The 24,735-nt window shown below is 42.9% G+C and overlaps 1 protein-coding gene across 1 annotated transcript in view; it reads left to right on the top strand.

The window, feature by feature from the left end:
• Nucleotides 1–207: 207 nt before the first annotated feature.
• The window catches only part of dnah9 (dynein, axonemal, heavy chain 9), a 121,408-nt gene continuing 96,880 nt past the window's right edge, over nt 208–24,735 (top strand). The window contains exons 1-21 of the mRNA XM_056263251.1: nt 208–619; nt 3,859–4,055; nt 4,147–4,305; nt 4,395–4,525; nt 5,225–5,436; nt 6,355–6,588; nt 7,306–7,473; nt 7,550–7,666; nt 8,145–8,295; nt 8,389–8,503; nt 8,606–8,674; nt 10,872–10,998; nt 11,088–11,343; nt 12,242–12,483; nt 12,578–12,713; nt 12,835–13,031; nt 13,902–14,326; nt 19,958–20,180; nt 21,828–21,994; nt 22,738–23,608; nt 23,959–24,089. Of these exons, the coding sequence (XP_056119226.1) occupies nt 260–619; nt 3,859–4,055; nt 4,147–4,305; nt 4,395–4,525; nt 5,225–5,436; nt 6,355–6,588; nt 7,306–7,473; nt 7,550–7,666; nt 8,145–8,295; nt 8,389–8,503; nt 8,606–8,674; nt 10,872–10,998; nt 11,088–11,343; nt 12,242–12,483; nt 12,578–12,713; nt 12,835–13,031; nt 13,902–14,326; nt 19,958–20,180; nt 21,828–21,994; nt 22,738–23,608; nt 23,959–24,089 (4,688 nt within the window). The 5' untranslated portion in view covers nt 208–259. The remainder of the gene's footprint in view (nt 620–3,858; nt 4,056–4,146; nt 4,306–4,394; nt 4,526–5,224; nt 5,437–6,354; nt 6,589–7,305; nt 7,474–7,549; nt 7,667–8,144; nt 8,296–8,388; nt 8,504–8,605; nt 8,675–10,871; nt 10,999–11,087; nt 11,344–12,241; nt 12,484–12,577; nt 12,714–12,834; nt 13,032–13,901; nt 14,327–19,957; nt 20,181–21,827; nt 21,995–22,737; nt 23,609–23,958; nt 24,090–24,735) is intronic.

The raw sequence follows: 24,735 nt of genomic DNA, 5'->3' as shown, positions 1-24,735 counted from the left end.
GTTATAAATGTAAATCTTTTTTTTTTAATGAAAATATATTTAAAAAATGCGATGCTTATGATCGTTAAAAACGCGTCATCAGTCCGAGATGAAGGTCCGTTTGTTTACTGTTTACAGTCATAGATTTAAATGAATAAACTGACGGTTTGTCTTTGGCATAGCAACAGCAGGCTGACCCATCGTGTAAACACTGGGTTGCTATGGAGACAGCGGTTTAAAGCAGATCCAGTCAGTTCAGTCAGTCAGACTCATCGGCAAAATGGAAAACAACGAGCAGTCAAAAGTGGACGAAAGATATGGATATTTAGAAAACTGTGTGTTAAAAGCGTTTAATCTAAAGTCTGACCGCTGGCAAAAATGTCTTGCCGTAGAAGAACAGCGAGAGGTCATTCAGGACTTTTTAGATAAAGCTGACCAGACGACTCTCGTCGTGACACTCAACAGCTCCTCAGGACAGCTGATCCCAAATCTCGGTTTCTCGGGACGCGGGAAAAACAAATCTCTTTATTTTCTGAAAGAGAGCAAAACAGTGCTGTCCGTCAATACCATGAAAACACACTTAACTTGGGGTAGTATGTCTCATTCTCCTTTGGAGGAGCTCTCGGTGCTTTTGGATAAGGTGAGTCGAGTTCGCGATGCCCGGTTGGCTAACGAATCATTCTTTTGAATCGGTTCTTTGTAAATGAATCACTTAATCAGATTTTTCAAGATGATTAAAACTGTTTGTGCGTTACATAAATTATTTTATAAATACAACCAAAGCAACTAATGAGAGCATTTTTAGCTATCAAATACAGTGTTTGGTACCAACTGCAAAGCTATTAAGTTAACTAACTTAACTTATATGTATCGAGTTGGAATCGTTTTAAATGTCAGTTGCAACCGACTTTGCTTCAGTGTTCATGTGACGCATTTCCAAGTGAAACTTTACATTGAAGAGATGAAAAGTCACCCTAAAATGAAAATGAATCTCTTACTCACCCTGGTGTTGTTGTTCCAATGCCTTATGTCCTTCTTTCTTTTCGGACCACAAAAGGAGATATTTTGAAAAATGCCCTGCTCGCGCTCCTCCATTTGAATGGCGACCAGACTCAAACCTTACAAAATAAAAGTATCACGTAATGGTACAATGAGACGCACGCCATATATATAAAGTGTTTAGGAGGCATACTATAATGTTTAGCGAGAAAGAAAGCGCATTATTCAGACACAATACTGAACTAACGAAGCTTTGAATCAATTACTTCGCAAAAAAATGATTCACTGTTTCGAGACGTTTCGAAACAGTTATGACGTAACGAAGCCTCGTTTACTAAAATCACGTGACTTTTGCAGTATGATACCATGTATGATACGCACAGTCTATTATCAGTTTATGGTCAGCAATATTGTTATGTTTAAGGACATTATGAAAAACTAAGATAATGTCGGCACTATGTTATGATTATGATACTGTACAATTACGATAAAACACTCGTTGTCGAGTCAGCAGTCTCTGAACATTTTACCTCAGGGCGTACATAACGTTACATTAACTGAATTAATTGAGAATAGAATCTCACCTGAAAATCTGAAATCATCAGCAATCTTCATCCACGCAGTTTATTTCTGTATTTTGTCTTGACAGATTATGTGGTTTGTCACAGATAATCCGGGGTATTTCCCAACTCCGGGAGGGGGCAGCACACCATACTGACTGTAATCACGACAGGCAAACGTCGTGCTGGCACAGCAGGGCAAAATTATTTTGATTAATGATTACTAGGAGAATCAGTTCACATATTACTAGTTTGCACCGTTTTTAGTTCATTTAACCAGTAGAATAAGTTATATGATAATTCAGAACAAAGAACTTATATATTCAACTACAATTGATTGAAACCAAATAAGCAATTACATTTAAATTACTTTTAACTTAAAATTTTAATATCACATAACATTAACAAATTATGAACAAATGCCGATTTCTCTTTACCCGTACTGTATAATGAATGTTGCTCCGTGGTTTTACTGTCTAGTGGAAGAAAGTGTACTTGATGGTATAATCACATTCAATGTGTTTAAATTGTAACCTAACAGATTCCAGATGCACTTCTCTTCCACAGTTCAGCTGAAGTCCTGAAATCATTGCCATGCTGTGGCTGTGTTACTATATGTGTATTTTGCACATTAGGTTGTGTTTATTACTTTTGGGGAGGAATTTAGTGCTAACTTTATTAATGAGAAGTAGCCAATGTGCAAAAGCACAGGTTAGCCCAGCTAACAAATGTGTTATAAAAATGTTTTGCTAACATTCCCATTAAGTTATGACAATGTTATTTCTGAATGTTTTCAATTTTTAAAAACGTTTTAAGTAGTTTTCTGTTGGTTAAACAAACATGTCATTATCATTTTGCAAACGTAATGAGAATGTTGCTTGTGAATGTTATCCGAACGTTCTGAAACATTAAAAAAAATTCTAAATGTTCCAAAAAAAATGTTCCATGAAGGATGTATAAATAATGTTTTGTACTAATGCTTTGAAAACATTATTATATAACTTTGAACGAATGTTCTATTAATTTTACTGGAATAACGTTTGTTCATAACTTTGAGAGAACCTTGACAGAACGTTAGCTTTAGTTCTGAGAACGTTCCCTGATTGAATGTGCTATTATAGAGTGATTGTTCTTCCTGCATGACTTCAGTTTCGAATGAACCATTGTTCATGGCTTACATATATAGTGTAGGTCAACAAACAGCAGAGCGGTCCCCCAGCAATGAGCCGTGAGAGTCTCAGCTCGTCACTACAGGAGCAGCTTCATTAATGTAAACACTGGCTCTCTGTGGAGGAGACGAGAGGTTCATTACTGATAATCTCATCAGTTCCTAACAGTGGCCTTTAGTCACAGCATGACTAGCCCTCTTCTACCTCATTGTGTAATTATATACTTTGCACCACAAACTCTTTTATTAATGGGTTATATTAAAGGCTGCTGGTTTAAATTAGTTCACTTCAGAATTAACATTTCCTGATAGTTTACTCTCCCTCACATCATCCAAGATGTTCACGTCTGTCTTTCTTCAGTGGAAAGAAATGAAGGTTTTTGAGGAACACACTCCAGGGTTTCTCCATATAGTGACTTCAATGGGGTCCAACGGGTCGAAGGTCCAGATGTGAGTTTCAGTGCAGCTTCAAAGTCTCGACACGATCCAGCCGAGGAATAAGAGTCTGATCTAGACAAACCAGTGGACATTTATAACACAATACACATTTATATACTTTAAACCACAAATGCTGGTCTTGCTCGAGCTGTGATGCGACACACATTACGTCATCAGGGTGAAAGGTCAAGCGTTTTTTCCATTTCAGGAATGTAGGATAGAGCTAAAAACTCCTTATCATTTTCTCCAACTTCAAAATTGTCCGACATCGTTGTTTTACCTTTTATTTTATTTTCGTAAATGGCGTTTGACTCAGTCTTTGCACGTAAACACTGGGTCTGTTCTTACGCCTACGTCACGCTTGACCTTTCACCCTGATCACGTAATGTGTGTCGCATCACAGCTCGAGCAAGACCAGCATTAGTGGTTAAAAAGTAAGTATGTTTTTTTTGTTTTTTTTTAAATGGCCGATGTTTGTCTAGATATGACTCTTATTCGACTGAAGAAAGAAAGACGTGAACGTCTTGGATGACGTGAGGGACAGTAAACTATCAGGAGATTGTAATTCTGAAGTGGACTACTCCTTTAAGATCTCGGAGTATCACTAGATGTAGTTCCTGCGTCTCTGACTGAAAGACGTTTGGTTAAAAGTCTCCACAAACATTGTCACAGCATAAAATTCCATTGTCTTATTTTTAATTTTCTTCATTTTAGCTTGTGGAACCACAACTGTCCAATATGCAGAACAACCGGGACGTTCCTCAGGTTGTTTCTCAGGACCTCGTGCGACATGTCCACGATCTTAAGAACAAAGTGTTTGTCATGATTGGAAAAGTCAAAGGCAAAACGTACCTTCCTTTGCCTTCAGGATTGGAGAAGCTCGGGCAAGTTCCTCATGAAGGAGATAAGAGGTGGCTTCCTAAAAAATTGGGATTTTAATAAACATACTTTTTTTTGTCTGAAATATTTCATTTGCATTTTCGTTTGGTAATATTTCTGCAGTTTGCAACACGTGGATAGAAGCCTGATTTATTCCATGGAGACGGTTGTGGTTGACTGGACTAATCAGGTGTATAAGGTCCTGAAGAAGGACTCCTCAGAGCCGTTGCTTGAGGGCACAAACCCGACTCCTCACGCAGAGCTGAGCTTCTGGAAGAACAGGTGAGAGACACACGGCACTGGGAGTCCAGTCTCTGATGTGGCCTGGAAAAGCCCTTACACGTGTTTGTCCACTTGGTGTTGTGTTGCAGGCTTGATGATCTTCAGGGCATTCACAGTCAGCTCCAGGCACCTACAGTGGCCACACTGGCTGAGGTCCTGCATGCCATCGACAGCTGTTATTATCCTGCTTTTGCAAAAATGCTCCGGGATGTTGAGGAAGGTATGGTGTTGTGCACAAACATTAGTTTTTGTCTTTAAACGTGATGCATTAAAGATGCTTTTCCCCATGTTCATCTGTCTCTCTTCCCAGTCTGTCAGTAACGCTCTGTTTACTTCCTGTCTCTATGAAGCCCCTCACTCTGAAAAGCACACTGTGCTCTGATTGGTCGTGTGCAGTGTTTAGTGTGTAATGTTGCTGTCTCATCATGAAGAAGCTCCAGTTCTTCTCTATATCAGAGTCAGTGTTTCTGAACTCCTGAAACGCCTCCATTGTAGTCTTGAGTTTCTCCCGGGAACGAACATGTCTCAATATTCCTCATTATAATAATTAATACGCAGAATAAAGGGGCGGGGCCTGGCTGAGTTAGTTAGTAGTGTGTTAAACTGGCGGTTATGGAAAGGGGCGGGGCATTTCCCAAACACACTCAAAGCACTCGACCAATCGCAACACACTGCTCCAGCCGACCAATCAGAGCACAGTGTGCTTTTCAGGAGGAGGGGCTTCATAGAGACAGGAAGTAAACAGAGCGTTACTGACAGACTGGGAAGAGAGGAGCCGCAACAATGGAGAATATGAGGAAAATAATCAACATTCAAGCAGGAAAACCTGTTCTAGTAGAGTAGAAAAGGGCATAATAGGTCCTCTTTAATTGTCTGAAAGCTATGAATCTTCATTGGATTTTGTATTGTGTGTATAAAGCTCTAAATGAGGCGAAGAACATCAATGCCTTCCTCAAGTCGATGGAGAAGCGTTTGGAAGATGTGGAGGGTGCAGAGTTCAGTGAGGTGAAGGGGAAGATTGCTGGTCTCATGCACACAGTGTGTCTGATCTGGGCGAACTCCAAATACTACAACAAACCGGCCCGAGTCATCGTGCTTTTACAGGAGATCTGCAACCTCCTCATCCAGCAGGTATTCTAACAAACAAACGCTTTATTTAAAGGTACAAAAGTGTCACTGGGGCAGTGCCCTTGAAATTATGTCTGTATTTACTCAATATGCACTATCTCAGATTTTTTTGCTGATAGTTCTTAAAGATGTGGAATATAGCACACAAGTAATATTGACCACTTACATCAAATTGTTATGGTGCTTTTTTGTCATTTCTGAAACTTAATAGCATAAAAAAATAGTGACACATACTTTCTTCTACTTCTACTTTTGGAAAAGACATGCCAATGGAATATTTTTGGGGGTGAATTATTCCTTTGCATTTTTCTTTTGCATTCCTCAAGATCCTGTTTAGGGTAGTTCGGTTCAGCTGTTCAGCAATGAGATAAAGCTTTAACACTTTACAGTAAGGTTCGTTTGTTAACATTAATTAACTAGATTAGTTAACGAGAACAAACTATGAAAAATATTTCTCAAGCATGAATCTTATAGTAGTTCACTTCAATCAATTTCAACATTTACTAATACTATTAAAACCACGAATATGTTAATATTATTTAATAGAGCAGCAGCCAGTTGCATAAAACACTTTGACTAAGTTAGTCATTTATCTTTTTCTTTAAGTATGGTCATAACTTTTATAAGTCAGTTACTTAAAACTGTCGATTTAAACTGAACAATAAGTCTGATTACTCATTTGCAAACTGCTAGTTAGTCAAACTAGTTCTTAACACATAGTGACTAAGATAAAGCAACTGGCCACTGAGCTAAAATGAACTAACAACGAACAGTTGTGTTTTTATAACCGATGTTAACAAAGATGTACTATGTAGAATGCAATGTATTGCTCATTGTTAGTTAATTTTAGTTAGTGCATGAACTAATGGGACGTTATTGTAAAGTGCCAGCGCTTCACTTACTCCGAGTGTTGTTTGTCAGGCCCGGAGTTTCCTGAACCCAGAAGACGTCCTGAAAGGAGACGTGCAGGAGAGCCTCCAGCGAGTGCAGACGGCTGTAGATGTGCTGACATACTTCAGGAACACATACGAGGACCGAAGGGCCAACCTGAGTCAGTACCAGAGGCCCGAGAACACGGTTCTGCCGTGGGATTTCTCCCCACTCATGGTGTTTGTTGGGCTGGAGCACTTCATGAAGAGACTGAGAGCAATCGAAGTAAGCAGAGACACTGGTTCATGTACTCGCATGTTCACACACAGTCCAACCAAACATTAACCAGACATCAGTTTTTATGTTTCTTTACTAGTGTGTGCAGGACACTATAGTTCATTTATGTAAGTGAGGAGAGCAAAATAAGGGTAAACTGTGACATATTATACCCAAACACTCTTCATACAGTGACTACCAGTAACATTTATACAAATTGGGACCAAAAATGATTCCTCCACTTTGAGCTGATCATGTTCTGCTGAAGTGTGTTTTCTGTAATTGCTAATGCTCTTTTTACACACAGACTGAACAACATGAAGCATTGCTTGGTCACTGGTTGAGCTAAACTGGTATTATCTAATTGTGTAGTTAAATTTAACAGCTGACAGATATTCAACATAATTCATGTGTGGGAGTCTAACAGAAGGACGGACAAAACCAGTCAAATATCCACTGATCTGAGAACTCTGAGTTCTGCTCATATTTATCACCATTTTCTAAACTATAGCGAATAAACTGTGATAATGTGAGAAATGTTGAAGGAGTCTGAATACATTTTGTTCCGACTGTATGTGCAATTGTGTATAGAGTATGCTTGGGCCCTAAACCTGAAATTATACAGGCGTTCTGGGTAACTAAGGTATATGGAATTATGTGAGGAAAAAAGTGATATTATATGAAGACAATGTTGTCTGTTTTTTTTCTTCCATTTTCACTGTCTAGACTCTCCTGCTGACTGTAGTTGACATGATGAAGCTGGAGAAGGTCGAGTTTGGAGGGATTCAAGGAAAGTCTCTCTGCCATAAAGTCCAGCTCTTACATAAATCCTTCTTGGAGAAATACAAGACTTTCTCAGAGAAGCCGTACGACTGCCTTGATGTTTGTAATTTGGTAAGTGGGCAACAACACGCAACAAAAGCACAGTTGACAGGTTGACGTTCCTTGATTAAAGGGTGCTTGTCTGTAGGAGTTTGAAGCAGATTTAATGAAGCTCCAGCTCACGGTGGACGGTTCTGACCAGCAATTGGGTGCAATCTTTGGTCTTGCTTTTGATGATGCTTCTGGACTGGAGGAGGCTTTCAAGGTGGGCAACACTTTCTGTCAGTGTAAAAATACAACAATGTTGCGAAAGCGTTTTTTGGTGTGGAGCTGCACTCATGCTCCTTGGGACATTATACATAGACAGTTTCTGAGCTTTGTTCTGTCTTTAATGAGTTATAGATACCTGCATATTATCAAGTCCCAATCAGGAACTTGTTTTAAGACTGGAATGCACACACATCTCCACGGACTCGAGATCTTTAACAGAGCTCAGTCTGAACCCTGCAGGAGAAGAAAACACACTTTAGGGTCTTTTTTATTTTTGAGTTGTACTTGCAACAAGCAGAATATTCCACCCGGCTGGAACATGTTTTCATTACTAGCATATTTGATTTGCGCAGTTGATAGTGCAGTGAACCATGTCTTTGGTGGAAAGCATTTGTGTTTATTGTTTTTTCAAGACAAAACTTTTTTTCAATACAAAAATGACAACACAGTTTCATAGAGTCTCTGCTTGGCAGGTTTTGTTCATGTTTGGCAGACTGTTGGAACGACCCCTGATAGCAGCCGATGCTCACACTAGATATCCCAGGCTGATCAAAATGTTTGACGAGGAACTGGAATGTTGCAAGATGATCTTCAAAAATCAGATGCAGAAAGAGGAAACCCAGGGTTCGGTCTTCATCTTCATTATCGACAAGTAACATCACTGTGGTGTTTGTTATTCTCTTATCTTGTGTTTTTAACTGTTTATTGGTCTTCCAGGTTACTCTCCTGTCTTCAAGAACATGCCTGTGGTTTCTGGAGGATTAAGATTTGTCCAACAATTGCAGGAACGCATACAAAGCCCTTACAATAACTTCAGATTCATCAACTACCCGTAAATATCTTATGCTTTGTGTTTTTTTGAGAAGGCTTGATTGGGAATCGCCCAACAGTTTGTTTTCTTCATTAAACATCTTCTTTGTTTGTGTTATGATAGGTGTCTGGAGTCTGTGGATGGAAAGGAGGTGATCGAGAAATACGATGAGCTGATGCAGCAATTCAAACGGTCAGCTTATATTATATACACAAGGGAAAGCCAAGGGCTATATATACACACAGGGGGCTAATAGGCTAACAAGACACACACAGAGCATATGACTATAATTATGGGGTGGGTGAGATATGACCAAACTCTTATATCGGTCACAATCACCAGTGAGAGTGACCGTCATTACCACCAGAGGGCACTCCACCCCAGACTATTGTCATTCCCTCATGAAACTACATTTCCCATAATCCTTTGCCCAGACCATCCTCCATTGTCACATTCACCTGTGTGTCAATATCTTGTTGTAAACGGATGAGTTGAACTGCTGGATCATCGGTGGGTCTGGGTCTTGCTCGGCTGCTGGATCTGTGCATGGCTGTTACGAACTGCTCCGAGACACGAAGGTTGAGGATCCAAATGCAGTGTTTTAATGAAAGGGAAATCCACAATCGCAGTAAAAGACAGGAAAGGGTCAGAGCACAGTAAATCAGTCCAATCAAACAAACAAATCCAGAGGGTGAGCGGGAAAACCAGGAAAGAAACTAAAGATTTGTAAAGGTTTCGAAGCTTCATAAAGCAGTGTTTCGGAAACGCCCATACGTTTACATAAATATTTTGAATGTCTGTTTTTGTCCAATTAAACCTCTAGTATCTTAAATCCCTGTTACTAATCTTGTTTATTTTCATTGTGTGTCCCAGTTTAAACTATAAACCAGTTGAACAATTTTTATTTATCCAATATATAGACCACTATGATCCAGCTTTGTAGAAATAAATGGGCCTTTTTATTGAAGGACCTATATATTCTCTGCTGCAAGCGTGAGCATGAAGGTGTAAGTAGAAGATATGATGGTATTGCTGAGGGACCTTCAGGCTCTACATGGAATAAACAAATAAACATGATTTATTTGCTCATTTAAGGTGCTAGTGTCTGTAGATTATTACTTCAGGGTCTCATTTCCTCCAATTATGCGCAATGCTTCCATAGCACGGCGTGAACAATGGTTTTGTGTAGCGTAGCTAACGCAGGAACGCACACGACTGTCCACAGAGAGTCACATGAGCGTCTGTATGTGTAACCAAGGACTTGTATTCATGTGTGTGTTTTGCGTGCAGTTTCCCTTCATATGAGAAAGTAATTATGCATTTCCCAAGGAGCCAGATCTGCAAAATGAAGCCCCCTCGTTAGATGATGGTAATCACTGGTGTTGCGTAAACACAATTTAGCCGGAGATGTTATTGGTATCTCTTGTCATAATATCTTGACACTGAGATGTATGACTTGTGTGAAGCAAAGAGATATTTGATTTCGTGGACCGCAGCTCTGCAGCTGTATAAGACGATCCACAACACACCAATCGCACAGAAATCCAATAACGGCCAGAGTCTACAGTCTCTCACAATTGGCCTATAAAGTGATTACTGTTACAGTACAGGGAGCCGACGTGCGCTCGTGATGAATGCTGAGCTTTGGTCAGAACCGGCAGTTCAATCATTCTCACGCACATGCAATCCTACTCAGATAAGGATTTTACGCTGGAGGAGTGTAATCTGTACATAATATGTTCAAGACTGAGATCTGAATACTTAAGAATGTGCCCGTTCAGAGCTGTGATGTGTTCACAGGGATCCAGGATTGAACCGGGCCTATCCCATTCCCATTCCCAATCCCTCGACGGTCCTTTGAATAAATATACCTCAACAACATTATCTAATAATTCTGTCAGCCAAAAGAAGATGTTTGAGAAAATGTCCGCGCTGCTCTTTTCCAGACAGCGAAGGTTTATACTGATTTATACTGTCAAGCTCCAGCAAGGAAAACAATCTAAATGCACGTATGCAGTATATGCATATCAAAGTGGTCTATATACGGCTTTATATTCCGAGTCCTCTGAACATACTTAAGTCCATGCCATTATTTACTGATTACATTTCCCTCCAACGCAGCTGGAAAATCTAATTTGCGATTGTATTTAATGCAAAAGTGCGGTCTTTAGAAGCGCTGTGCAATGCTTGACATCTGAGATTTGAGAGATATTGTAGAGGAAGAAAACACCAGCTGAAATTCAGATTTGTGTAGGTTTATTGCACACAAGTTGCATGAATTACTTGTAATCTTTTGAATAAAGCACCACCAATGTTTGATGAACGAAGAGCAACTATTCATCGAAAAAAAGGCAGTAATTGTCTTGCTGATTTTTTTGTTCTTTTGCAGATACTCCTCTAAACTGTATGACTTCTGGACTAGCTCTGTGGCCGAGAAGTCACAGTTCAATCTCCAGAAGCCGCTGATATCCCGAGACCACCGCACGAGACTCATCTCCGTCAACTTCAGCCCGCAGGTCTCTCATACATGCAGCTCAGTATGTTGATAATGTTATCCATGGGCTCCAGTTCCAGCAGTGAATGTGAGTGTTATCTGGTCCTGTAGCTGGTGTCGGTTCTGCGGGAGGTGAAGTACCTGAAGGCCAGGCAGGCTGAAGCCATCCCAGATATGGCTGATGACATCTATTCCAAGAGGGAGTTGCTGTGGCAGTATGTGGCCAATCTGGAGCTCACAACCAACTGGTACAACAGAGTGATGAGCAACGTGTTAGAGGTGGAGATGCCCCTGATCCAGAGCCAGCTGACAGACATCGATGCCAAGCTGGAAGAAGCGGAGAACAGCCTCTGCTGGACAAGCCAAGGTAGAGCTATTGAATGTACACTAGTAGATCTATTAAGATCATCTACAGACGTTAGTGTGATGCAATCACCATGAACACTCAAATCTGCCTGAACATCAGCTTATTTCAGTGATATCTGGCAGGTAATAGGAACATTTTCCACAAAATATTTCAGACAAATCTCTTTTTTGTTGTTCACAGCACTTATTATGGTAACACTTTACAATAAGGTTCATTAGTTAACATCAGGTAATGTATAAACTAACATGAACTAACATGAGCAATACATTTGTTACAGTATTTATTAATCTTAGTTAATGTTAGTTAATAATAATCCAGCTGTTCATTGTTCATGTTAGTTCACAGTGCAGTAACTAATGTTAACTAATACAACCATTGATTTTTATAACGTATTAGTAAATGTTGAAATTAATATTAACTAAGATTCTAAATGCTGAATAAGTATTGTTCATTATTAGTTCATGTTAACTAAGGTAGTTAACTAATATTAACTAATGAACCTTATTGTAAAGTGTTACCTTATTACCATAGAGCTCTGATCAAAAAACTTTTATCGGTTTGTGTTTTTATTTTATGATTGACGTTTATTATATTTAGTATTCTTATTTTTTTTATATGCTCAAGTCTGTGTTTTAAGTCTGGTCTCTTAATCAAGCTTTTTTGTACTTTGTTAAAGGAATAATTCACTGTCATGTTCCAAACCCGTATGATTTTTTCTTCTCCCGACGAGCACAAAAGCAGATGTTTAGCTGAATGTTCATGCTGCTCTTTACAATGCAAATGAACACACCACAAATGACCTTTGCAAATGTCCATTGTCAGGTTTGAAATGACATGATAATCCACTCTTTTGATTTAGAATACTCTAACTAAAAGCTCTACCTTTCTAATGTGTTAGGAATTTGGGAATACATCCAGGACAAACGTGAGCTGGTACATGACTTGGAGCAACGGCTACAGAGGACCAAGGACAATGTGGAGGAGATCCAGACCATCATGAAGAGCTGGACTACGCCAGTGTTTGAAAGGAAGGAGGGGAAGAAAGATACTCTCTTAAACCTGGATGATAAGACCGAGCGTCTGGAGAGAACGTACAACCACATCCGAGCCTCCGGAGCCAGGATCCATCTGTTACTGAAAGTATGCTGTGACAAAAGCCAGTGGGAATCCCGTCCAATGACAACTGACAAAATGGCGCATGTTCAACATTTCTTTTGTTTTTATCTTGTTCCAGGACAATTTGTCACTCTTTAAAGCAGACCCGTCCTCTGCACAGTGGAGGATTTATGTGGAATACATTGATGAAATGCTCATCGACGGTTTCTTCGATGCTATTGAGAGCTCCCTCAAGTTCTTCATGGAAAACACAGGTGTGCTGTCTAATTATTTTTTAAGCCTCAGTAAAAGTAATTATAGGGGTTTCCCTTGACGTTCCTAGCACTGCAGATTGATTATTCCACACTACAGTAACACACGAATCCCCTGATACAGACCAGAAGGCTGGCTTCGACCCTCTCTTCGAGGCCCAGCTGTGTCTGCAGGCTCCGGAGATCATATTCCGCCCGTCTCTGGAGTCGGAGGCTTCAGACGGCTTCCCTCATCTGGTGGAGAGCCTCATCAATGATGTCTTTAGGATCTCCACGCTTGTGCCACGGTTATCTGAGCACATCGGGTTCCCACACTATCAGGTACAAATCACGTGAATAAACTCAACGATCCTTTATTGTCTTCTTTAAAGTCATCGTGAAAGGTGTCTAATCCATTTTACATGCTAAGGTTGGAGGGGAAGTGTTAAAAAGTAAGAAGGGTTTTATGATGTCAGCGGACAATTAGTCATTTCAAAGGCAGATCAAGTCATTCCCGGAAAACAAAAATATATTAAAAAATGTTTTGCTACCATTTGTTACGATTAAGTTAAGTTAGTTTTCAATAAGTTATGAAAATGCTATTTCTGAATGTTTTATAAATGTTCAAAATGTCCAGTTTTTAAAACATTAAAGAAAGGACAATTCCGGCGCAAAATGAACCTAGGGGTTAATAACACATGGGTACGAGTCGACCGTTCTCTGGGATGTGTTTTCATGATAATCGAATGTACCCAGTTTTAGCTCGAACCACAGATTAGCTTATAACACTAGTATATGGGGCATAGAGTAAGTAAAAATAAAAATCGCTAGTTAATACCACTAACAAGGCTCAAAATAGCCCCACACTAACACGCTAGCATAATGAGGGTCCCTACCTGCAAACCGAAGCATTGAGAATGCTTTATAAAGACAGTCCACATCGCGTATACAGGCAGGAGCCATCTTGGAAAACAGTCTCGACCAGTCGAGAAGAATGTTTGTTCATAACTTTGAGAGAACCTTGCCACAACGCTAGCTAGAGTCCTGAGAAAGGTCCTCATATGCTGGTTTTGAAAAGATTATAAAGAACAGACTTTTTTTTATCTGACTTGTGCACAGTGAAACCAGAAACGTACAACAACAAGAGCAGACAATTTAGTTTTCATGTTATTTACAATCGGATATATTGACATAGTGGTCTTGTTGCTTCAGGCTGATATGGAGGACATGCTGGATCTGGCAGGAATGAGGCAAATTCTTTCGGAGCGTGTGAAGAAAATCATGGGAAAGTGCCTTGAGTACCGCAACACCCTCGAGCGCTACGCCTACCTGTACGTGGATGACCGGGCGGAGTTCATGCAGCAGTTCCTGCTGTACGGGCACATCCTCACGAGTGACGAGGTCGAGGCCCACGCTGAGCACGGCGTCCCAGAAGCCCCTCCCACGCTCGAGCACTTCCGCCAGCAGGTCGACTCGTACGAGCGCCTGTACGAAGAGGTGCAGCGACTGGAGCCCATACATGTGTTCGAGGGCTGGATGAGGGTGGACGCTCGTGCCTTTAAATCTGCCCTGCTCAACGTCATCAAGAAGTGGAGCTTGATGTTCAAACAGCATCTCATCGATCATGTGACGAACAGGTAACAGCACTGAGTAGCTAATTCCATGACAAATATGCTAATCAGAGGCAATTGAAGGTGCAAAATGCTCTGCCTGATTTTGTACAAGGTGCTTGAATTTGACGTTTTGAAATTTAAGGTTGGAAAACGTCTCAGGTTACTACTGTAACCATAGTTCCCTGAGAAAGGGAACGAGACGATGCGTCACTTGACGCTTTGGGAACGCCCCTAGCGTGAATGCGTCTGAGCACCAATGTCAACTAGTCCAATGGAAAGAATGAGCGTCACGGGCGGGTGACGTCATGACCAGGAAGGCATAAGAGCACATCCGGTGAAACGCGGCATTAGCTTCAAAAAGTCGAAGCAAGCCGATCACAGGGATGCAGGAAGTATGGCAGGGTGACGCATCGTCTCGTTCCCTTTCTCAGGGAACTATGGTTACAGTAGTAACCTGAGACGTTCCCTTTCGAGGGAACTCGCGATGCGTCACTTGACGCTTTGGGAACGAGAATACCCAAAACGCCAGAATTCCAAGTACCTGAGTGTCAGTCTGTTGGAACTAAGCACTAAGCACCTGAGAACCTGGGGCAGCATCCAGGTCCAAACTGTAAAACCTGACGAATGTGAGCGGTGAAGACCAGCCTGCCGCATCACAAACGTCTTGAAGAGAAACCCCAAATAACAAGGCTTTAGAGGCCGCCATACCCCTCGTTGAGCGAGCTCTGACCACCAAGGGACACGGATGGTCAGAGTACTCGTATGCAAGTGAAATAGCCTCGACTATCCACTTACTAACCGTCTGTTTAGAAGCAGGAAGACCCTTCTTAGGTGATCCAAAGCAAATAAATAGCTGGTCGGACTTCCTCATTGAAGATGTCCGATGAACATAAGTATCCAGTGCTCGCACTGGACACAAGAGGTTCAGCCTTTCCTGGTCCGCAGATGTAAAAGGAGGACAGAAACCTGCAGCACAATAGGCCTCGGAATAATGGTAGGCACCTTTGGAACATATCCATGTTTAGGGTAAGATTGCCTTGGCCATCCCCGGTGCACTCAAGGCAGGTGGGGACCGAAAGGGCCTGAAGGTCTGACTCTAATAGGAACGAAATAGCTAGCAGAAAATAGTCTTAAAAGAAAGGAACTTCTCTGAGACCAAATCTAAGGGCTCGAAGGGAGCCCCAGATAGGCCTTCTAGAACTATTGCAAGGTCCCAAGCCAGCACCCTAGTGCAAGTTGCAGGCCTCAGCCTCAAAGTGCCACGAAGGAAACAAGTGATCAGGGGGTCTCGACCCAAAAATGTACTACCCACCAGGGCGTGGAAAGCCTCTCCTGAGGAAGGTCTCTCCTGATCGGGACCTCCAAGGGAGGTACGTCGAGGAGAAAAATTAGGTCCGCAAACCAAATTCAGCTCGGCCAGGGTGGTGCTACTAAATAGGCTTATTCCATCCTGGCGGAATCACTCCAGAACTCCTGGGAGCAGAGCAACAGGGGGAAATGCGTACAGACGTAGCCTCAGCCACGTCTGCACCATAGCAACCAGCCCCGAGGGGACTGGTTGAGTGAGGGATAACCAGAGTGGACAGTGCGTCGTATGCTGAGACGAGAACAAATCCACTTCTGCCTGGCCATAAAACTCCCATATTTGCTCCACCGCCTCGGGGTGGAGTCCCCTGGCCTCAGCCCCTGCCTCGACAGGGTGTCTGCTCCAATATTCTGGCCCCCCTGGAATATACACTGCCCTCAGACAGCGTAATTTCCTGAGGGACCAAAATAATAGGCCACCAACATGTTGTCTGTGGGTCAAGAACCAGAGTTTCCTCCATATAACCAAGGCGCGGGGATACTGCCGCGTGATCTTGATCGTACGGAGTGGGTTTCCCCTCAGGGAGAACCCTCTGGTCCTGAGCCACCACTGTAAAGGTCTCACGTACAGCAGGTCAAAGGGTATCACATTGAACGCTGCTGCCCTGAGGCCTAACAGTCACTGTTTCAGAACAACACATGATGGCCCCTCAGGTCTGGGAGGAGATGTCTCAACGCATTGAAGACGACCATCATCTCTAGGCAATTCATGTGCCAAGAGAGATGATGACTCCTCCCAAGCCCTGAGCTGAGCGGCCTTCCAATACCGCTCCCCAGCCGGTGAGGGAAGCATCTGTCGAGATAGCAACTCGATGGCAAAGAGCTCCCAACACCGAACCCTGGGTTAAGAACCAGTGTTTCCTCCATATAACCAAGGCACGAAGGCACGGCCGCGTGATCTTGATCATACGAAGTGGGTTTCCCCTCGGGGAGAACCCTCTGGTCCTGCGCCACCACTGCAAAGGTCTCATGTACAGCAGGCCAAAAGGTATCCCGTTGGACGCTACTGCCACAAGACCCAACAGTCTCTCGAACTGTTTTACAGTGCGTGACTGGCCTAGCCTCAGCTCTTTTGTGGCTGTTAGGATAGCAGCTACACGAACGGGCGACAGAGTGGCCCGCATCGTCACTGAATCCCATACCACACCAAGGAAAGTGGTTCTCTGTACTGGAGAAAGCACACTCTTCTTGGCATTGAGCCTCAACCCCAACATCTGCATATGAGCGAGAACGACACCTCGGTGCCGAACCGCTAACTGTTCTGATTCCGCTAGAATCAGCCAGTCATCTATGCAATTCAGAATGCGTATACACTGCAGCCTGGCGGGGCCAGAGCTGCGTCTATACACTTCGTGAATGTGCGGGGTGATAGAGCTAGACCGAAAGGAAGTGCCTGATACTGGTGTTCTTTGCCCCAAAGAAAACCTCAGGAACCTCCTGTGCTGAGGGAGGATGGAGATATGGAAGTATACGTCTTTTAGATCTATCGTGACAAACCAGTCCTCGGATCTGATTTGAGTCACGATCTGTTTGAGTGTCAGCATCTTGGACTTGAGTTCCAGCACCAAACACTCCAACAGACGAAGATCTAGTATGTGACGCTGCTCTCCATCCTTTTTTGGAACAATGAGATAACGACTGTAAAGACCCGACCAATGTCGGGTGAGTACACCTGCTTTATAGCTTTCTTTGCTAACAGGGCCTTTACCCCTTGCTCCATTACCAGAGAGATTACCATTACCCATAGAGATATATTTGGCAGTAGCTTCCGCGCTGCCAGAAAATCTACCAAGGGAACCAGCCCCTCGAGGCTGGCCTCTGGTGTAATAAAGACAGCCAGTTCGGGGACCTGAAACATACTGGCAGGAACCACCCGAACTGACTGTTTTCGAACCCCCCTCAGAGGGCGCGAGTCTGACGCAATGTCGAGTTGACGCTGCGCCAGAAGCTCGCTGGAGAACGCTGCGCCCCGAAGCACCAAGGGTGGCGGGGTTGGCAGAACGGTCCCCTGAGGGCACAGAGATGGAAAGGGCACCGTATAATGAGGTGTACACCATTCCACCCCGGTTGGGGCTGCCCTCACCGGTCTGACGCCGTGGCGCCAGACCTTTTCTTTTGAGCCGCAGCCTTCTCAGCATGAAGAACGGTCCTCGGATCCGGCTTCTGCTTTGAAGGCTTTGGCTGCTGTGTTGTGTATGAGAAACTAGCCGGCTGGAGCTGCTCACGCCCAGCAGCCCCAGTGGGTTGGACATAGCGAGGGAGAGATTATCTTGTATCTTTCTCCATGATTCCCATCAAATTGAGCCAGAGGTGTCTCTCAGTGACCACATTTCTTTGGCTGCCATCCCTGAGAGATAAATCTGAGGCCCGACGGAGTTCTCAAACCCCATCGGGCCAAACTCCCTCACTTCTGCCAAATACCACAGCAGGTCAGCCTGATATGCTTGCAGCACTGCTATAGTGTGCAAGCAGGCTCGTGCTAGACCCACTGCCATATATGCTTTTCCCACTAGATTAAAAAATAGTTTTCTTTAATGGTTTAGTGAGAGAAGCCGACGCCTTCAGGGACGATACTGAACCGGGAGACATAGCTCGCAAGTGTCTGTTCTACCCGGGGTATTGCCCCATAGCCATACTCTCTTAACCCCCAAATATCTGAATATACATGAATGTGGGGCTAAAAAATGAGTAAGGCTTTTTCCATGATCTAGACAGCTCGCTGTGCAGATCGGGAAAAATGGAAGGCCCCGTGATGGAGGTGGAAAAATAGAGGGAAGGAAACTCGTACAATTTATTTTAAGGACGAGTGCCCCCTTATTTCTGCTGGCCATTAAATATTTAATTTATCTACAGCCTAGTAAACACCTCCACCAGCTTATTATTATATATATATATTTTTTATATACATTCTTTATATATATACACTTTATTTTATATATAATATATAAACTATCATATATATATATATATATATATATATATAGGCTATATATAATTCTCATACGCTGGGGAAGAGATGGCAAATCCACTTCCGCCATGATTGTGTACACTTTCAATGCCCAGCACATCTACCTCCTCGGAGGTAGAGCACTGAAGCATTGATTTCTCTCCCCGGGCGGAAGAGACCGCAGCGCGGGCTTCCGAGACCGGAGAGAGAGCACTGGATCCCTCGTGGAAAGGGAGGAGATAAGATCCGCGGACCCGTCTCCAACCCCGTAACGAGATCCTATTCGCGATCCACAGGAATGCATTCTCCGCGCTGCCTCGGCAGACGCGTGTCCTGCACCCCGAGGATCGCGAGCCTGGCCACTTTCCTCGAAAAGTGACAGGCGGGAGTGGAGCATGCGAAGCGAAAGCTTCTCACAATGTTGCAATCAGCCCCCTCGGAGGCTGATACCGCATGCTCCACTCCCAAACAAACTACACAAAGCTCGTGTGTGTCCCCACCCGTTAAATAACGCGGGCAGGGGGAAGCACAGAGTTTGTAAAGTTGTTTCGCCATAACTCTTCCCAATAATATCGAACAGACAACAATAAATAGACAGAGACAGAGTAACACAGATCGCTTGCTGAGACACAGAAGCTAATGCCGCGTTTCACCGGATGTGCTCTTATGCCTTCCTGGTCATGACGTCACCCGCCCGTGACGCTCATTCTTTCCATTGGACTAGTTGACATTGGTGCTCAGACGCATTCACGCTGGGGGCGTTCCCAAAGCGTCAAGTGACGCATCGCGAGTTCCCTCGAAAGGGAACTCTTGAAAACAGCCATATTTCTGAAAAGGTGCTTGAGTTATTGAAAGACAATAGGCTATTTTAGAAAATAGCGTTTAATTTTGTTGATAAAACAATCTTTTCGCACCCATCTGTAGTGATATAGAGCCATTTAGCACAGCTATGAGCGTGATATTGCTCATATAATTATTCAAGTATATTATACAGCTTTCATTCTTTAGGTCAATATACATATTCAAGGGAGAAAAAATCAGTTTAAAAAAATATGGAAAGCGATATCTTTGTCACAGTATCCTTGTAATAGTTAAAGTTACCGCAGTCATTGCATGTGCGGCACTTTATTTGTACCATTTTGTTGTATTTTTTTTTTTATTGATCTATTTACCATTTTTATAATTTGAAAGATAATTAAGATATTGTTTGATAAGTGAGATCTCTGATTCTTGTCCTTGAAAACCAAAAAAGTAGTGCTTGAAAAGTCCTTGAAAGTTTGGGAATTTCATTTATCAGTATCTGTACGAACCCTGTGTTAATCCACGCGTCGTGTGATCGTTAGTCTGTCCGACCTGGAAGAGTTCATCAGAGTGACGGAGACTGGATTTGGACAGAAAGTGGAGGAGGGCGACTATGACGGTCTGAAGGAGATCATGGGTTTCCTGATGGGGGTGAAAGACCGGCAGAGCGCTACAGACGAGATGTTCGAGCCTCTGCAACACACCATCGATCTGCTGAAGACTTATGAACAAGAACTGCCAGATGTGGTTTACAAGCAGCTTGAGGTAAGTGTCTCCATAAAGTGTTGATCGTGTTGATCGTGTGGCCTCTGAGGGAAGGTTTTACTGAACGCTGATAGATAAAGCCATTAGATTGCTTAATTGCGGCTTAGAACTGCTAGGAATGAGGATCTTGAAGCTTTATTAGCAGTAACTGTTCTATAGCCTGATGTTCTGCGGGTAGATATCCTGAATGTAGAGTATTATTTGGACTGCTGTCGAAAAGGCCAGCTTAAACATGCATTCCCATGATGGTTCCGGGCCGGATTCAGGAAAAACTTCTTCAGAAAGAACTTAAGAAATTTTTCAAAAAAAAAAACAAAAAAAATGTCCCTTAGTTAAATAAAAAAATAAAAAAAAGTTCTTTCTTTTTCTTTCAAAAGTTTTATAAAGTTCTCAAATATTCTCTTAAGGCAAGACACCCCAGGTGAATAGGGTAAAAAAAAAAAAAAAACTAATAGATATCACCATACTTCGCTAGTTGATTGATTACTGTCATGATTCTGCCCTCGTGTCCTTGATTTTCTCTAGTCTTGAGGCAGGGTCATGACAGAATCATGTTTTGTGTGCAAGCACATGGTCTTGTGTTTTGAGCCATGTGCTTGTGTTGTCTCGTTACGTTACCCCGCCCCCTTGTTATCCTTGTCTCGTCATTATTGTCTAGTCAGTTTCACCTGTCTTTGTCATTAGTGTCTCCCTATTTAATCCCCTTGTGTTTGCTGTCCTGTGTCGGTACATTGTGAGTATTTTGTCTGAAACCTGTTTATTGAGAATTGTGAGTTTGTTTCCTGTCAAGTCAGAGTCTTCGTTTGTCATCGTGTCTTAGTCTACCTCCAGTCCTGTTTTGCCCCATCGTGGGTTTTGTTTTCTGTTTTGTCATCATTAAACCCCTTTTGAGTTATTTGCTGTCTGCGCATGGGTTCGTTCCTCCATCCTCATGACAATTACATTAATAATTGCAAACATTTTTTGTATTACAAGTTTTCTGAAATGTTGTTTAAATATGCAAATGAGATGTTATCTAATTAAATATACACTAAATTGTATATATTTCTAGAACAAAAATCTGAACATTGGATGAAGTCAGGTTCAAAATCCTTTTTTTTATATATAGAGTCTATAAAGGTTTTTACAGAATGTCTCCATCAGTGCACAAATCAGAAAATACTGTCAACAGCCAAAATAAATACATTTTCACCATTTATTTAGGAATAAAATGTTGTATAAAATCAGGACAATTATATATGAACAAACCCCTCAGTAAAAACCTTAGAATATAGATAAGAATAAAACTGTAGAGTTTGGTGTGTGTAAGTGTTACTGAAGTGGAGATTTATGGCTCAATGTAGGAGGAAAAACTCACTTTGAGAAAACGGCCTGTAAAGATATACACTATTGAAATCTACAGACGCAAATAGATACAGTGCTCTAAAAGAGACAGTTAAAAGTGTATTTTGGATGTTTTCTTTACACTGGTCTGAAAAAAACACTTTATGAAAAGCCAAAAAGCCCACAATCTCAAAGTTGACAGATGCCAAAAAAACACTGTTTTTCTTTTTGCCTGTAGTGTCTGGCCTTAATACGCTAGTGGCTAACATCATATGCTAGTGGCTAACATCATATATGCTGGTTTTTTGTGTGTCTGATGGACAGGTGCTGCCAGAGAAGTGGACCAACATGAAGAAGCAGGCTGTGGGGGTGAAGCAGCACGTGGCCCCGCTGCAGGCTAGCGAGGTGGCGAACCTGCGCAGGAAATGTGCCTCGTTCGATGTGGAGCAACACGCCTTCAGGGAGCAGTTCCGCAAGAATGACTTCTTCAGGTACAGAATGAGAATTGTTTCAAAGCAGCTTCATAGTAATAAACAGGAAAATTGCAGAATCAATGATGCAAACTTCATCAAATATGAGACAAATTCAAATTGTAAAGCAGCTCTACAGAAGAGTATAGGGTTGATATTCTGCTTACGTCTGTTCAATGTTTAGTTCAGATCGATATATGTGTGAAATCCATAGACTGTAAAAATAATATGTGTGTAGTGTGCGTGACGTCACCCGTAGTGTTTCTGAAGAGCGTTTTTGAAGCCCAAAGTGGGCGGAGCCGGCCGTCGCCATCTTGGCAACACGTCACTCCCGTATAAATGTGCAGCGATGCGGATTAGCTGAGGTGACGTGACGCTAACGCTAGCAGACAAACGGCTAGTAGTGACATCAGCGGCAATCCACCTGTCACTCAAGTGGCCACGCCCTTAATTATGCAGAACTTTAAGGCTTAATATAATTCAAACGGATGAGTTATAGAAAAAATCACCCCTCTCACAGTCGTCATGAAGGACAACATTATCTATATAGACCAAAACCACTTTTTGCACCAGACTGTGAACATGTTTTATTCTGCTGTGAAGTTAGGCATTTTAACATGCGGGTCTATGGGATTGAGTCTCTCCTGCAGCCGGCCTCTAGTGGCCAGTGGAGGAACTGCAGTTTAACTCACTTCAGTGTTGGGTTCAAGAGAGAGACCGGACGGTTGCAGCCTTGGTGAAATCTGGTCTCCATTTGTTTTCAGATTTGACTGTGTGAATCCGCATGAGATGCTGGACGCCGCACACGAACAGATCCAGGAGATGGATACTATGATGGCTGGGCTCATTGAGTCGGCTAACCTCTTTGAAGTGAACATATCAGACTATAAACAGCTGAAGCAGTGCCGAAAAGAGCTGCCCATCCTCAAGGAGCTGTGGGATCTGGTGCTGGTGGTGCAGTCGTGTCTGGACGCCTGGCAGATGACGCCCTGGAGGCAGATCAACGTGGATGACATGGAGATGGAGTGCAAGCGCTTCTCCAAAGAGCTGCGAGCGCTGGACAAAGAGGCTCGCTCGTGGGACGCCTTCAGTGGACTCGACGGCACCGTGAAGAACACGCTGATCTCGCTGAGAGCCGTCGCCGAGCTCCAGAACCCGGCCATCCGACCGCGCCACTGGCTCCAGCTGATGAACGCCACCGGGGTCCACTTCACCATGGACCAGGACACCACGCTGGCCGACCTGCTGCGCCTCAACCTGCACCACTTCGAGGACGAGGTGCGGGGCATCGTGGACCGGGCCGTGAAGGAGATGGGCATGGAGAAGGTGCTCGGCGAGCTGGACGCCACCTGGACCAGCATGGCCTTCGACTTCGAGCCTCACCCACGCACCGAGATTCCTCTGCTGAAGTCCAACGAGGAGCTCATCGAAACGCTGGAGGACAACCAGGTGCAGCTGCAGAACCTCATGACATCCAAGTACATCGCGTTCTTCTTGGAGGAGGTTTCCACGTGGCAGAAAAAGCTCTCGGTGACTGACTCTGTGATCTCCATCTGGTTTGAAGTGCAGAGGACTTGGTCTCACCTGGAGAGCATCTTTATCGGATCGGATGACATTCGCTCTCAGCTACCCGAGGTCGGTTTTGCTGATGTGTTTCTATTATTGTTCATTCTTTCTTTACTGAAAACTTATCTTGCCCTCGAATAGCCACCAAACACACATGCAGAAACTAGTAAAGAAGGAAATGTGAAACAGACTTTAGTTGAGAAAGATTTGAGTAGCATCTTGTCCTGCCCTCTGGCACTCTATTCATAGATCTAGATGAGAGATGAAAATGCTTTTGGCCGAAAACATTTGGTTAATTACTGCTGGGCGCCTGCGGCCGGAGACACAGATGTTCTGCAGAATGTCAGAGGGTTTTTTGAGGATTTTCTTCATGGCAAACTAAGTTGTCTCGACTCACGCTCTCATGAATGTCTCCACAGGATTCCAAACGCTTTGACGGTATCGATATTGATTTTAAAGAGCTGGCACTGGATGCCAGAAAAACACCGAACGTCGTGGAGGCCACCAATAAACCCGGGCTCTACAGCAAACTAGAGGGCATGCAGAGCAGGTTTGCAGCTGATTACCTTCTGCTGTCAGAGGAACGCTTTAGTCTCCTTCATTTGTTCCTGCTCCCCTTATTCTTTCCTTTCCTACATAAAGAACGAGATATTAGACAGAATGCTTGACCAGCTCTTTTCCTTAAAACACACGTTGATGATGACTTGAGGCCCGTTCACACCAAGGACGATAACTACAACTATAAACAGAAACTAACTATAAAGTTTTAATGATCATTCTAATTCTATGGAAATAGTGGAGTCCATAATTATAACGATAAAGACTAAGATGAACGATATCGTTGGAATCACTTTCAGAGCGAAAGACAGCCAATCAGAATCCATCCTGCTTTAAGAGCTCAAGCATTTAAAGAGACAAAAGCAACAAAACTTCAGTGTGCTTAAAATAAACAGAACATTATAATAAACAGGTGCAGGTGCTAATATAATTATAGTTATTGTTCATCTGTGAGACACTAATATAGTTATCGCTAGCTGATGTGGATGCTAGTCATCATTAAAGTTATTGTTCTCGGTGTGGGTGGGTCTTTAAACTGTCAAGCATTAGAAAGACCAATAAAGCATCATGAATCTGCCATAAAGTTGTTCATAAGACCTGTACTCTATATCCCACCTATTCTGAAGCCATACCAGGAG

Source organism: Rhinichthys klamathensis, unplaced genomic scaffold (genome assembly GCF_029890125.1).
Source record: "Rhinichthys klamathensis goyatoka isolate OS25496 unplaced genomic scaffold, OSU_Roscu_1.1 h1tg000204l_1, whole genome shotgun sequence".
Lineage (NCBI taxonomy): Eukaryota > Metazoa > Chordata > Actinopteri > Cypriniformes > Leuciscidae > Rhinichthys > Rhinichthys klamathensis.
This window is presented reverse-complemented; position numbering and strand designations above follow the sequence as displayed.